Source organism: Terrapene carolina, unplaced genomic scaffold, assembly GCF_002925995.2.
Source record: "Terrapene carolina triunguis isolate 2854851 unplaced genomic scaffold, T_m_triunguis-2.0 Scaffold238, whole genome shotgun sequence".
NCBI classification, from domain to species: Eukaryota; Metazoa; Chordata; order Testudines; family Emydidae; genus Terrapene; species Terrapene triunguis.
The window spans coordinates 8765075-8778312 of record NW_020664589.1 but is presented as its reverse complement, the minus strand read 5'-3'; the positions used below and the strand labels follow the sequence as shown (position 1 = coordinate 8778312).

At 44.5% G+C, this 13238-nt stretch overlaps 1 protein-coding gene across 4 annotated transcripts in view; it reads right to left on the bottom strand.

Annotated features, from left to right (window-relative positions):
* PRRC2B (proline rich coiled-coil 2B) overlaps positions 1–13238 on the bottom strand; it is a 68945-nt gene that overhangs the window by 34581 nt on the left and 21126 nt on the right. For all 4 annotated transcript variants that reach the window (XM_024193061.2, XM_024193062.2, XM_024193064.2 and 1 more), the window contains exons 3-13: positions 13032–13209; positions 12536–12638; positions 11593–11665; positions 8261–8404; positions 7330–7571; positions 6714–6835; positions 6049–6191; positions 5294–5384; positions 4556–4748; positions 3582–3897; positions 1325–1509 (exon numbers count right to left, since the gene is read on the bottom strand). In XM_024193061.2, coding sequence (XP_024048829.1) covers positions 1325–1509; positions 3582–3897; positions 4556–4748; positions 5294–5384; positions 6049–6191; positions 6714–6835; positions 7330–7571; positions 8261–8404; positions 11593–11665; positions 12536–12638; positions 13032–13209 — 1790 coding nt within the window. The remainder of the gene's footprint in view (positions 1–1324; positions 1510–3581; positions 3898–4555; positions 4749–5293; positions 5385–6048; positions 6192–6713; positions 6836–7329; positions 7572–8260; positions 8405–11592; positions 11666–12535; positions 12639–13031; positions 13210–13238) is intronic.

The following is a 13238-nucleotide window of genomic DNA, read 5'->3' as shown; positions in this document are numbered from 1 at the left end:
CTGAAGGCCATGTGAGCCAAGGGTGCAAAGCACCATGTTGGATCAGGCCCACAGTGGCAGCGCTGCATTGGTAGGAGAAGACCCCACTGCTGCACCTTTAATTTTGGCCATGGGAAGAGGAACCCACCCCTCTGTGTGTATTTGATTCCGATGATCCTGGCAACAACCTTACAACCCAGAGCTCTGTTTTAAAAACTACATAACCCTAAAATGATACTGCCAGGAGGCAACAAGACAAGTTTAGCATACAAGCCAACACTTCACACATCGTCTAGTACAGTGGCTCCCAAACTTGGTTTGCGGCTTGTTCAGGGTAAGCCCCTGATAGGCCATGACACACTTTGTTTACCTGATCGTCCGCAGGTATGGCCGCTCGCCGTTCCCGGCCAATGGGAGCTGCGAACCGCAGCCACTGGGAGCTGCGAGCGGCCATACCTGCGGACACTCAGGTAAACAAAGCGTCTCACGGCCTGCCAGGGGCTTACCCTGAACAAGCCGCAAACCAAGTTTGGGAACCACTGGTCTAGTGCTATTCTTTAAAGTGAATGGCAGAGACAAAGGGGCAAATCCTGCTCTCCCACCCATTGCTTCCCCAACCACAGAAGCCTCTAGATGTAGGACTGGAAAACACATCTTACAATGAAAGGCTCAAGGAGCTCATTTTATTTAATTTAACAAAGAGGTGGTTACGGGGTGATTTGATCACAGACTGTAGGTACCTACACAAGGAGAAGAAATTTGATAATAATGGGCTCTTCAATCTAACAAACAAAGGTCTAAAAAAATCCAATGGCTGGAAGTTGAAGCTAGATTCATTCAACTAGCAATAAGGCTCCATTTATTTCTTTTTAAACAGTGAGGGTAATTAACAACAGGAACAATTTTCCAAGGGTTATGATGGACTCTCCATCACTGGAAATTTTACATCAAGACTGATCAGGAAAAGTCCCATGGACTACAGGATGTCAGACTAGAACTAGATAATCACAATGGTCTCTTCCAGCCTCATAATCTCAGAAGCGATGAACAAGGGCTTGTAAGATGTGTGCAGCCTACACAGAAAATCTATATCCCCAAGTACAGCTCCGTAGGGGATTCTTGTGTCCAAGCATGCTGAAGAGCAGAGCTAGGAGGAAGATTCCTGTTTCCCACCCCCTGGACCTCCCTAGCACAAAGCCTGGTTACTTGGTGCTGAGCATAAGATTTGGCCCCAAATAAACAACAACGTTTGATGAGGGTGTGCAGTGGAGAGAGAGAGAGAGTGTGTGAGTGTGAGTGTGTGAGTGTGTTGGTGGGGGGAAGGCGGAGCTGTCAGACCTCTTACCTGCTGCTGTTGCTGCCTCTGGAATCTTGGAGGAAGTGATTTCTGGTATTTGTTGAACTCTTGTGCTGGGGATGTGGCTTCTCTAATCTCCTCCTCGGTGCTGTTTTGGGCAGCTACTGCTGTGGCTGTGGTTTCCTCTTCTAGATAACCAACAGAGACATCCTGGGCATGAAATTCAGAAGTAGCTGGGGGGGATGAAAACAAGATTGGATTAAGTTCTGCTGCCCACAAGAATAGCCCACATTATAAAGCTGCTAGCTTAGGCTACCTGTGAGAACACTGCACATATGAGCTGTGAGCACATTGTGATTGTATTACACAGGTGAACTCGCCATTCCACTCTATTATACTCTACCATATGTACAGTATTTCAGCTGCTATCTTCCCTCGACTGCCCTAAAGATCATTCCATTTTCCTTGCTCTGCTCACACAACCCTCCTACCGAGACCTTCCAATGCTACACCATCCTTCTGACCAAGGAAAAATGAAAAATAATCCAATGCCACTCTTTACATTGACCACAAGGGTCATTTTAATGACAAGGTGCTTGCCCCTGCCCTTATGATTCAAACACACTTTTTAGAACTTTTTAACCCTTGGTGGAGCAAGAGGCAGAGTTCTAGAGCACAGATCTCCTGCAGGACACACAGAACACGGCCACTAATCAGCCAGTTGGCCTTTCCACATTAACTAAATGAGGAGTCAATGCTGATGCTGGTCGGGGAGCGCCCTCTGTCGGCCTTCTTTCTTTTATGAGGCACTGGGGAGCGAGACCCGTGCCTGACCGATGCCTTGGACCTGTGCGTGGAGCCGTGGGGGTGCCGAGGGTCCTTAGAGGAGTCCTTCCTCGGCACCGGCTCATGCGTCGATGGTGCCGGAGCGCTGCACACCGAGGAGGCGGCGCTTGGGGCTGGGTCTGCCGCACCAGGGTCTGACTGAGGCCGAAATGCTGCCTCCATAAGCAAAACTCAGAGGTGCTGTTCTCTGTCCTTGAGGGTCCTGGGGCAAAACCCTCTACAGATTTTACAACGGTCCCTAAGGTGACCGTCCCCAAGACACTTCAAGCACAAGTGTGTGGGTCACTTCTCAGCATAAACCTGCCGCAGTCTGAGCATGGCTTAAAGCTCGAGGCATACCTGGAGCCGGGGAAAATGTGTGTTGGGGGGGGGAGACCCCCAAAGGAAACTTATGAGAGAAAACTATCTATACTAACTAAACTACTACTGAATCGAACTATATACATGATACTGCGAAGCACACGCTTACATTCGTGCTGCCTTGTAGAGTGAGGGGCTACATTAATAACGAGTTAACTCTTGAGGGCTCAGCCAATTGCTAGTCATCATTTAGCAGAAGGCATTCCCTGGGAAATATCCCACCCTCTGACTTCACTACCTCAACCAAGCTTCACAATCATCATTGCTGTGTACCAGTATTAAATTGTTTGTTTAAAACTTACAGTGTGTGTGTGTGGGGGGGGGGGGGGGGTGTTTTTTTTGGGGGAAAAAATTTCCCTGGAACCTAACCCCCCGCCCCCATTTACATTAATTCTTATGGGGAAATTGGATTCGCTTAACATCATTTCGCTTAAAGTCGCATTTTTCAGGAATATAACTACAATGTTAAGTGAGGAGTTACTGTACATACACACCATTCCTTTGTTGAGAGCCAACTGCTGCTCTTCATGTGTATTTAAGGACCTACTTAAGTGTCACTGGTTGCATCAAATCTCATCTTAAATTAGTTTGTTTCAAATTAAGCTCTGAAAAAGCCTACCATCCAAATTGAAAGTTTTTCTAAACATTTTCTACAGTATTTGCACCCTAAATATTGCAGTGTTGTATTAAAGCATGAAAACCTGAAAGTGAAATTGACTATATAAACAACAATGGAATTTGAGGCTTTGTTCTCATCTAAATTGAGAGACAAGTAAAGAGAGAGTATAATAAGTAAATCAGACTGTAAAAATTCTGTCTAATCAGGTAAGGTGTTGTTTGTAACTTGGATAAGGAAATTGGGGTGGTAGGATTTTTTTTTTCTTTTTAATACAGTTTTTAATCAATTGTGTCCCTTTAAAGGAGGCCCTACGTTATTGACCCAAAATAAATGTTCTTTAGAAAACTAGAAAAAATGGATCCCTTGTGATGTGACTCAAAGCAGCCTGCGACCGCTCTCTTTGCCCCCGCAGTGCGCGGTTACATCCTTGCTCAGCTAAAAGGCGATAATATAAACGCAAGGTGAGTCACATCTCCCTACCTCTACGGAACGTATGACCATTCTCCTGAGCCACCTTCTTTTCCACACTTGGGGGTTTCAGATCTTCATTCTCCACATGTTTCTGTGTCTCTCCTGTTTTCTGAGCCAGTTTGCATTTCTGATCTAGCTGCTTGAGTTTGGCAGCACAGGCAGCCAGGCGTTCCTCTCTGGCTCGTCGCTCTTCCTCCTCACGTCGCCTCCTGGCTCGCTCAACAGCTTCCGAGATCTCAGAGTGGACAAACTTCTGTCTCAGGGGCACCTTTTCTTCTTTATCCTCCAAGGACTGCTGTCTGAGGATACATCCCAGTGGGGGCTTCTGCCAAAGGAAGGAATACCCCACTGAGCATCATCTGAAAAAACTAGCCTCATGCAGCTTAACCTTTTTAATCCTACACAAGGTACGACCCCTCCCCTCCACCTACAGAGAGCTTCTTAGCTGAGACTATGTCCACGACCCCATTTGGTTCAGTCTTCAATTGCTAAACGCTTAAAAAGTTTTTGAAAATACACAAAAACCTGACCCCTGCTTTCTGATGGAAACTGATTGCCACCGTGCACAAATTCCAAAGACAGCATTACTAAATTGACACACACAAAACAAGTCTTGGGGCAACCCAAGCATTCTGGCCCAGCTTAAATTCCCACTCTCCTGGGGGTGTTGCACGGGAAAATCTCTACAGCTGGGAGTAAAGGAAGTGCTTTGTATCATTCAGCAGTGCACCCACCCTCCAAATGATTAGGAGCAGAGTTGGTAGGCTCAAAAGAATATCTTCTCCCAGTCTTCCTGCCTGTTATGATGTGTTGTGATTAGCTGCTCATTAAACTACTCACGCTTTACTCAGATTTCATTTTGTCACAATGGGTGCTTCGCGCTAGACCGCCGTTTGTATAATTCAACATGGATTCTGAAGCAGAGTAATTTGTTATATTAAGCGTCCTGTCAGCACAAGCCAATTTATGCAACTTCAACATACCTGATATTCTGATGCAGGGGTCCAGCCATTCAGCTTCCTTGAAGGCTGCTGGGGGCCTTGCACCTTGACGACTGACCGAGACAAACCAACTGGGTCACCCCAGTTCTTTCCTTCCTCCAGGGTGTGTTTAGTATCTGCACTGTCTGCAGAGCTCAGGGACAGCTGTCGCTGCCTTCTGGGGTCCCAGCTGTTCCTGTTGTACAAATGCCATTGATATTACCATTTCCAAATCACCTCAAAACACATTTTCAACTCATTCATCAAGTCATAAGAAGGCTTGTTATACAAGCTACAATACAATGGAAAGAGAGACTAGAGAATCCAACAAACAAAAATACTTGACACGTATATTGGGCTTTTCATCCATAGATCTCAAAAAGCTTTGTAAAGATGTGTAAGTATTAACGCCACCATTTTTACAGATGGAAGAAATGAGGTACACAAAGATGAAGTAACTTGCCCAAGGTCACAAGGCTAGTCAGTGGCATAACAAGGAACAGAACATAGGTCTCCTGGCGCCCAGTCACGTATCCTATCTATGCCACAAAGCTGTCTCAACGTAGATTTTGAAAAGTGGAATCCATGAGGTTATACCATAAAGTTGAGGGGGGGTTAAGCCTTTCCTCTTGATGATTAGAACAAATTTTAAATAGCCTATGATAATTTTTACACTTGTTGAAAGAGAAACCAGGAGGTATGAACGCAGCATCAATGGAATCTCAGACAGACACCTCTTACCATTTCTGTCTTCCGTCTTTAAGAGCTTCTTCCTCTTCCTCATCTTCGCTAAACTTCAGTTTCTCGGAGTAATCCACTTCGTCATGTATGCCTATGGTGGTGGGAGTGAAGAAAGGATACATCACAGGAAAGAAAGAGGGCCGTATAACAAACTGAAAAGTATCTTGATCTGCACCACTCTATAGGCATAAACCAGACACAACTTAGAAACACTGAGTGACCAAGCACAGCAGCATTGTTAGGACTATTGAAAACAAGCAGCGTAGGTCTTGACCACACATCTCAATCGCAGGCAGATTTCAGAAGACTGGTAGCGTGCATTACAGACAGGGAGGACGAAAACTGAGATGAAGCACCCTGTGCCCGAGATCATACATAGCTAGAGACTTCAGCTGCATGCACTGAGACGATGGGACTCTCAGGATTTGCGGCTAACTTTGACTCAATCTCTTCCCAGAAGGGAAGATCAGCTCCAGCGGTTCCCTTTCTGCCACATGGTGTTATCAAGCTTGTGAATCCTCAGATCCAGTTCCTTGAGTACAGCATGATGGGAGGACCCGAACCATCTATTGTACCATCATTTACACCACCAGCAGCTGCCACGTTGCATGGAACACCCTCCTCTTTTGTGTGGAGGGCAGGGGAGCATGGGAATGAATAGTGTCTTTCTTTGGGATGGCGGGGTTAGCAATTCATTCTCTTCACTCCCTGGGTAGTTACCGCTTGCTTGAAGCAAGAAGATAATGGCACTTTACCTGCCCAACCATCATCTGCATCAGTGTCGAGTTCATCCAGCTCCTTCAAGTTTTCTGCGTTGATAATGGTGGGCCGGGGAGCCCGCTCTCCTTGCTGCCGAACTGGACGAGTTGGGCGAGATACCCCAGGTCTATTCTCTTTTCTATATGGTGAGACAAAAAGATATTGCTGCAAACACCAGTTAAGAGAGAAGGATGGAAAGGGCAGGGAAGCTATATGCCTGCAGTTTATAACAATGCACCAGTTTAAGCTACATTGTGTCTCTCATGCTTACGCAGCAAACCTACAAACAACTGTCATTGCCCTTTAAATCCTCCCTCCTCTCCCCTCATTGTTTATTATAGAGCCTCCAATAGCCCCTCCTGGATGCCTATAGGTCACAGACACCATCCTTATGACCTAGGATTGGACAGGATTTCTTTTGAGGTTCTTCTGCTCCTTGAACAATGTGCAGGACTCGCTCAGCTTCTGGAAGCTCAGCTTCCTGCCTCGGTAACACTCCCTGACCCTGCTGCAGAGGAAGCAAAACACCGAGGCTTTAAATGAAGCCAGGCACACAGCTTTATCCACCAGGCTGGCTCGTTTCATAAGATTCTTGCATAAGATAAGGAACTTATCCTATATTAATTTTCCTCTGCAAGTGAGTCAGTTCTGGAGGCCTTACCCATCTTGGTCATTCATCTGGTATTGTCTGAAAGGGACACGGGGCTCAAGCCGAAGCTGAGGAAGGGGGAAAGACCCACGGTCCAGCGATCCAGGGACCTCAGATGACTGCTGTGGACACATCTGAAACAGAACAATGATAAACATAGTGGTTTTTCTTTGCCAAAAAGATAAATATTTATTAATATTACAAGGTCATTTTAGTGCTGGGGTTCAGAAGGGAGGGAGAACATTTCAGATTTATCTGATTGGCAGGCCTGGTGTCATCTTGGACACCATCCTTTACCGTGCCAGTTGAGAGGCAATGAGGCTTTTCAGCGGGCGCAGGCATTTCTTTCTGAATGGAGGGGATCAGTGTTGTACTTACGTTGGCTATTGAGGACAAACGTCAGAGAAATCTACACGATGGGAATGGCAAGACAAATAAGGGAAGAGATCTCAGCCGGCCCAGAGCAATACCTGGGAGGGGAGAATCTGGAAATTTGGTGCCTCTGGTAGCAGAATCAGACATTTTTCCCCCTCACACACTATTAATTCCTTTGGGTGGGAACAGTGACACTCTACAATCAGGGAGAAACGGACACGCGCACACAGCTCGTGGGAGAAGAGGGACTTACAAAAGCAGGTAGCATGTCATGGTACGTAGGCGGATGGTACGCATTTCCCATGAACTGCGAAGCCCCTTTACGGATAGGCTGAGCCGGGCGGAGAGAGGGCTCCTTAGGATCGCTGGCACTCGCTGAGGAGGGGGCTCCATCTCCTGTGCTAGAGTTCTTGCTGCCCGGCTCAGGAGGGGAGGCGGTCAGAGATGTGGCAGAGGTAATGTTCCTCCCACCGCCCTCCCTCCAACTGGTGACATCTGAAAATGAAATAATACATGTGTGAGTGTCGGGGAGGCACATGTCGAAGGTCATCAAGCGAAGAGTTTCCAGCTCAGAATTACCTGGTGGCTTCGTAATTGAAGTCAAAGGAGAGAAAGAACAAATCAAGGAACAATGGAAAATTTACAGACATTTCATAGAAGAGACTGATAGCATCAACTGTTACTAAGGAATTGCTGCAGCAGTGACTGTGCAAGCTTACGCATGCAACTAGCTGTCAGTGAGCCCAAATACTGACCTACACCATCTCTGCTATCCCAATAGTGGGTATTTCCTATCAAAAGTATTGCTACAGTTAAGTGATAGTTTGCGCTACGGACAAATGTTCATTAGGGAACAGAACTGATACAATATTTCATTTGCGTCCCACTGCCCAACATAACCTTCTTCCCTCACACAAAGGGCAATTATTAGGCAGATGACAGTAAATATTTAGCTGCCTGTCCTGCAGAACTCAAGTGCCCAATTTCAGCCCTAAGATTTTGTTGTTATTTGCTGAGCCAAGCAGACCATGGAGGCTTGTAGGAGTGACAGACAACATGGGAGAGGAAGCATTCGAAACTACTGCAAACTGGCCTGATGGCCATTTCTCCACTTTTTTTAAAAATGATCTAAAGGGTTGTGGCTGGCTGGCTGGCAGGAAAGCAATATGCTGCCATTTACTTACTCTGGGGGCGGAGGCTTGGTCCTGGCCCATACGACAGATCTAAGGCGCCCTTTTCTTTGCCAACCTTGTCCTGCTCGCCAGCTGCTTTCAGCGTCGGAAATTCCTCGGGAGAGAAGGATAACAGTCGGCTTGAGGCCCTTGAACCTATTGAAGAAATAAGAGCACAACTCAGATAAGACAAGGCTGCTCCGTCCTGCAACAGCCCTGCCTTGTTTGTGATCATCCAGGAACCATAGCACAAAAATTTTTCTCGAGAAAAATCTCAGTTTCTAGCATGAACACAAATTATTGCCTGCCTCAGCATTTGCTAACTAGTTAGTGACATGCCTGGCTGTGGCTAACATGACAACACACGTCCATACTGAAGTACCTAGCCACTACTAATGCATGGGTTTCATTTAAATTCCTGTGTTCAACCAAACTAATTAAAGTTCTGCAGCTCCCTGATTATTTTTGTACAATAGTTCATTCACACTGAACTGGAAATGAAAATTCAGGAAGCTCACTTCAGAAATGCTATGAAGCACTAAACATTTATATTCAGATTCCTCCAACTTTTATTTGTCCACTGCAGAATTATGTTGTTATGCTCCCTGCAATGTTCTCTGTGAGAAGTTATAAATAAGCATCAAGTGTTACACTGTGGTACATAAACTGCCTTCCTTTATAGCATTAAGATACAGATCACTGACCAAATCTGTCCAGGTTCAGTTATTCTTACTGGAGAGTTACCCTGCTGAGTTTCTAGCTATCATAAAATGCAACTCTAAGGTGGCTTTTTGTTTGTTATAAAGATCCAATGGTGAGTAGAAAGCAGTGAACCGCAATTCATCCTAAACCCATTCACAAGATTACACTGAGTAGAAGAAAACTGCCAGCATTACAACCGTACACAATATTAAAGAACACTTCATCAGAAAGTCATTTTGTAACTAATGCACAGAAATTCTGAGCCTGTTGAGTAGTGTGTGCTTTGTTTTGATAACAGTTTCCTTGCACTAAGGGGGCATTGTCCAAATAAAAAGTCCATTTCAAAATTGTATGTTACACACCCCACCTGTGTTTATTAAACACACTGGAAGATCTTTGCCATTTCTGCTCTGAAGAGTGAAGCAGAATTGGCCTATTTAGTCAGTTTCACTTTCTGGAACTCATACATTAAGTCAGTGCTGTTGTGTTCAGGTTTCCAATAAGGGAGAGGATTAGTCAATTAAAAAACCCCCCCAAAAACAAAACAAAACAAAAAAAAACACAACCAATAAAAAAAGCCAAAACAAAATCTACCCTACCATTTTCTTTACAATTTCTTTAAAAATTAGTTTAAATGAAAATATTTCTATCACTTTTGGTAAAAGCATAAAAAATATTTACAGACTAGCAAAATTTAGAGCATAACCTATTTTAACAGTGTCCCTTTAAATTCTGGAGAGACGGTTTTAAAAAATGTTACTTTGTAACATGTTCATAGATGCTGTTTCACAGCATAGGATCTTGCATGGTCAAAATCGTGGTTCTTCATCCCATAGTTGAAAATTGTTTCCAGTTAAAAAAGTTAGTACTATTCGTAGCATTTCCAAACAAACATTTGGCAAAAGTTATCAGTCTTAAAATGTAAGAACTCCTTGCCTGAGGAGGTTGTAAAGGCTAGGACTATAACAGGGTTTAAAAAAAGAGAACTAGATAAATTCATGGAGGTTAAGTCCATTAATGGCTATTAGCCAGGATGGGTAAGGAATGGTGTTCCTAGACTCTGTCAGAGGGTGGAGATGGATGGCAGGAGAGAGATCACTTGATCATTACCTGTTAGGTTCACTCCCTCTGGGGCACCTGGCATTGGCCACTGTCGGCAGACAGGATACTGGGCTGGATGGACCTTTGGCCTGACCCAGTATGGCCGTTCTTATGTTCTTAAAATGTATGAGATGGGTCACATCTCAAACATTTATAGTACCAAAGTTCCTAACTGTACTGCATTATTGCACTGATCTGTCTGAATAGTGAGAATTCTAATAGCATGAACAGCTAAGGTTAACTAGCATCTTTCAGGACAGATTTACATTATGACTCGGCAAAAGGGGACGGGGGGGGGGAGAGCAAGCTTTTCCCAAACAGATAATGCTGCACAACAGAAGGATTATTTGTGTGCCGGTATCAACAGCATGGAGCCTAATTCCCCAGCATGCACTGCACTGGGGTAAGTGCAATGCAGTGTAAACATCCTTCCCTGAAGAGTCCTTTGGACAGGAAATACATACAGTTTCAGCATTCACACCCTAATTCATAATTCAAATACCGTATTACAGTACAGCAGATTTACAAAATTCTCCCCTTCCCCCAACGCTTCAACAAAAATGACATCTTTAAGGAAGACACAATAACTAAAATAAATGAGCAAATGGGCAAAGATCTCAATCCTTGTTGTTAATACTGGAAACTGTTGCTTTAACTAGACTGTAAATGCAATTGCTCAAAGCAGTTGCAGAACAGGTGCAGAGGACAAGATGACCTAATAAGTCTTTGCAGCCTGATTTCTGTGATTCTATGATTCAATTATCCTCTAATTAAGCTCTTCTTAGCCCTGCCTGTAGCTCTTTCCTCAGGTTTAAGTACTGTATCTTAACAATGGCCTGATCTATACTGAGTTCTCAAAGCACATTAGCACTTTCTTAGAGGGCAATGTTTGACCACAGTTCTCTAGGAGATGCTAATTTGGCCCACAGATTTAAAACCTACCCTAGATGGGGTCCATATGGCAACAATCTCAGAGAAAGCGGCAATTTAAAAAAAAAAAAAAGATACAAAGGTTAAATATGTATTTGTGCTGGTAGTCACCTCAGGCAAGTGTAAGCGTCTGCTTTGATGATTGAGCTTTGAGACAGCTTTCATAAGCTTGTTACATCTATTTTTGCATTCTAAACCTATTTAATTCTTTAGACACTCTGCAATTTTATTTGAAGAGCTAGTGGCTCCTGGTCTGTTAAAAGCTCAGTGCCACGGGCCTACTGCTATTCTTTCTGAGCCTTAAATACCAATATTCATGGCAACTAGAACCTACATCTTGTATAAAAACAGCCATATTCCCAATCAGACAGATCCCAATTTAAGGAGTTAATTTTTCTGCTCAAAGTGTTACCTTGGTTTCAGGATCCTCAGTCAAGCAGAAGCCATTAACAGCATAGACAGTAATGACCTCATTGTAGTTATACTAGTGCAAGTTTACCTATGTCTAGACAAGCCTTTAGACTGGGAATGCATCATGGAAGAGACCTCATCATGTGTATTTATAAAGCAGTGTGCAAGTACATTGCTCCATTATTCATAATCATACTCACCACCTTCTTGTCCTGCTGGCTTTCCATTCAGCTGTGCCCATGACTTTGGCCCACCTTGCACTGAATTTGTACTCTGCAAAAAGAAAAAGACCCTCGTGAAATTTCCTCACCTTCTGGGTGAAAGTAAAACAAGACAATGCCATCGTGGTCAGATCACTGTATAATCCAGATGTTACTAGATCCTGCTAGTGCCCCAACCCTCCAACTGAGACCGCCACCTCCTCTCTCTGCAACTCCCCCATTCCAATCTATCCAAAATGCTGCAGTTAAAATCCTCTTCCTCGCTCGGACCCTGACTTCTCCTGCTTTGGATACTTTCACTGGCTTCCCTGTCTATTTCCTCTGCCTGTTCTCAGTCTGTTCCTCTGCCAAAGTCTCCCTTCTCTGCCACTTTTCCCACACGTTCTTCCACTCAATTTTCAGCCTTCTTCTATGCCACATCTTATGCTTGGAAGACTTTCACTCTCTGTCATACACCCAACAACCTCTCTTCTTCTGCCCTGACTTTCCAAAAATCTCACAGGTTTGGAATTTTCAGCTACAGTAAAAGCTTAAATTCTGCAGCTTATAGAGGGGTTAGGTCTGAACGTTCACTGGCGGGGGAAACGTCTCACTTGTTCGGGGAATTTTCAGGCCCTGACACTCGCTGTTTGTCATGCGCAACCAAATCACTTCTTATCAAGTGAAACCTTTGGCTAGAAGTAGCAACTGGATCTGTTGTCACCTAACTACCTTTAAATGAGAACCAAAATAAAGTGCCTTAACAAATGCAAATCAAATTCCTTATATTTCAGCCATTTTCCCTAGGTTTCAGCTGAACTCTTCCTATAGATTGGATAATGTAACAGCAGCAGAACATTGCAGAGGTCAATGATGGTCAATCTTTAGGCTGCATGGGCCCGGGGAAAACTGAGTAGCAGTCGTCAGCGCCACTTGCACCTACCTCTTGACTGATTGACTGTGTCGGCTTCTGTAAATTGGAGACAGATTTCTGCAAACCCTGCTGCGGCAGCGACTCCTGCGGCTGTGCAGCCGTCGCACTGGAACTGGGAAAGGACAACAGAACAACTGAGATTAGGTGGGGTAAAGGAGACAATCAACTCTAGCAATACAGTGACCCCTCATATGAAGCTTGTGCACTGGCTCCGTACTGATTCAGAGTGCTTTCTGCTGAGAGGAATGAAAAGAGAGGTTGGATCTTTAGAGTCATTTTGATGAGCAGACTATGTTTGCGGATCGCAGATCGGATTCAGATACAAATTTTGTATACACGCAGGGTTCTATGGATCTAGTAATCCAACAGTATTCTTAAATCTACATGGTAACCAATCCCACCTGGGGAGAAGTCACTAGTTAAGCCCAAAGAGAATGCTCAGCATGACGCAGTATAATTTCTGTTTCTTGTTTGAGAAGGTTTACATAAGAATTGCTCCACTTGCCTCTTTTGGTCTGGCTGATCCTGCTTGTTTGCCCATCCTGTACCGTCCTTGGGTACTATAATGATGTTGGGGTCGTTTCCTTTGTTCTCAGACTTCAAGCTTGGCAAGTTTGCAGGAGGTGGCATGCGCCGGGCAGCAGCAACTTTCCCAAGACTCTGTAAGCCATGTCTAGGAATAACTGGTGACAGAGACAGCAGGTCACTAAGG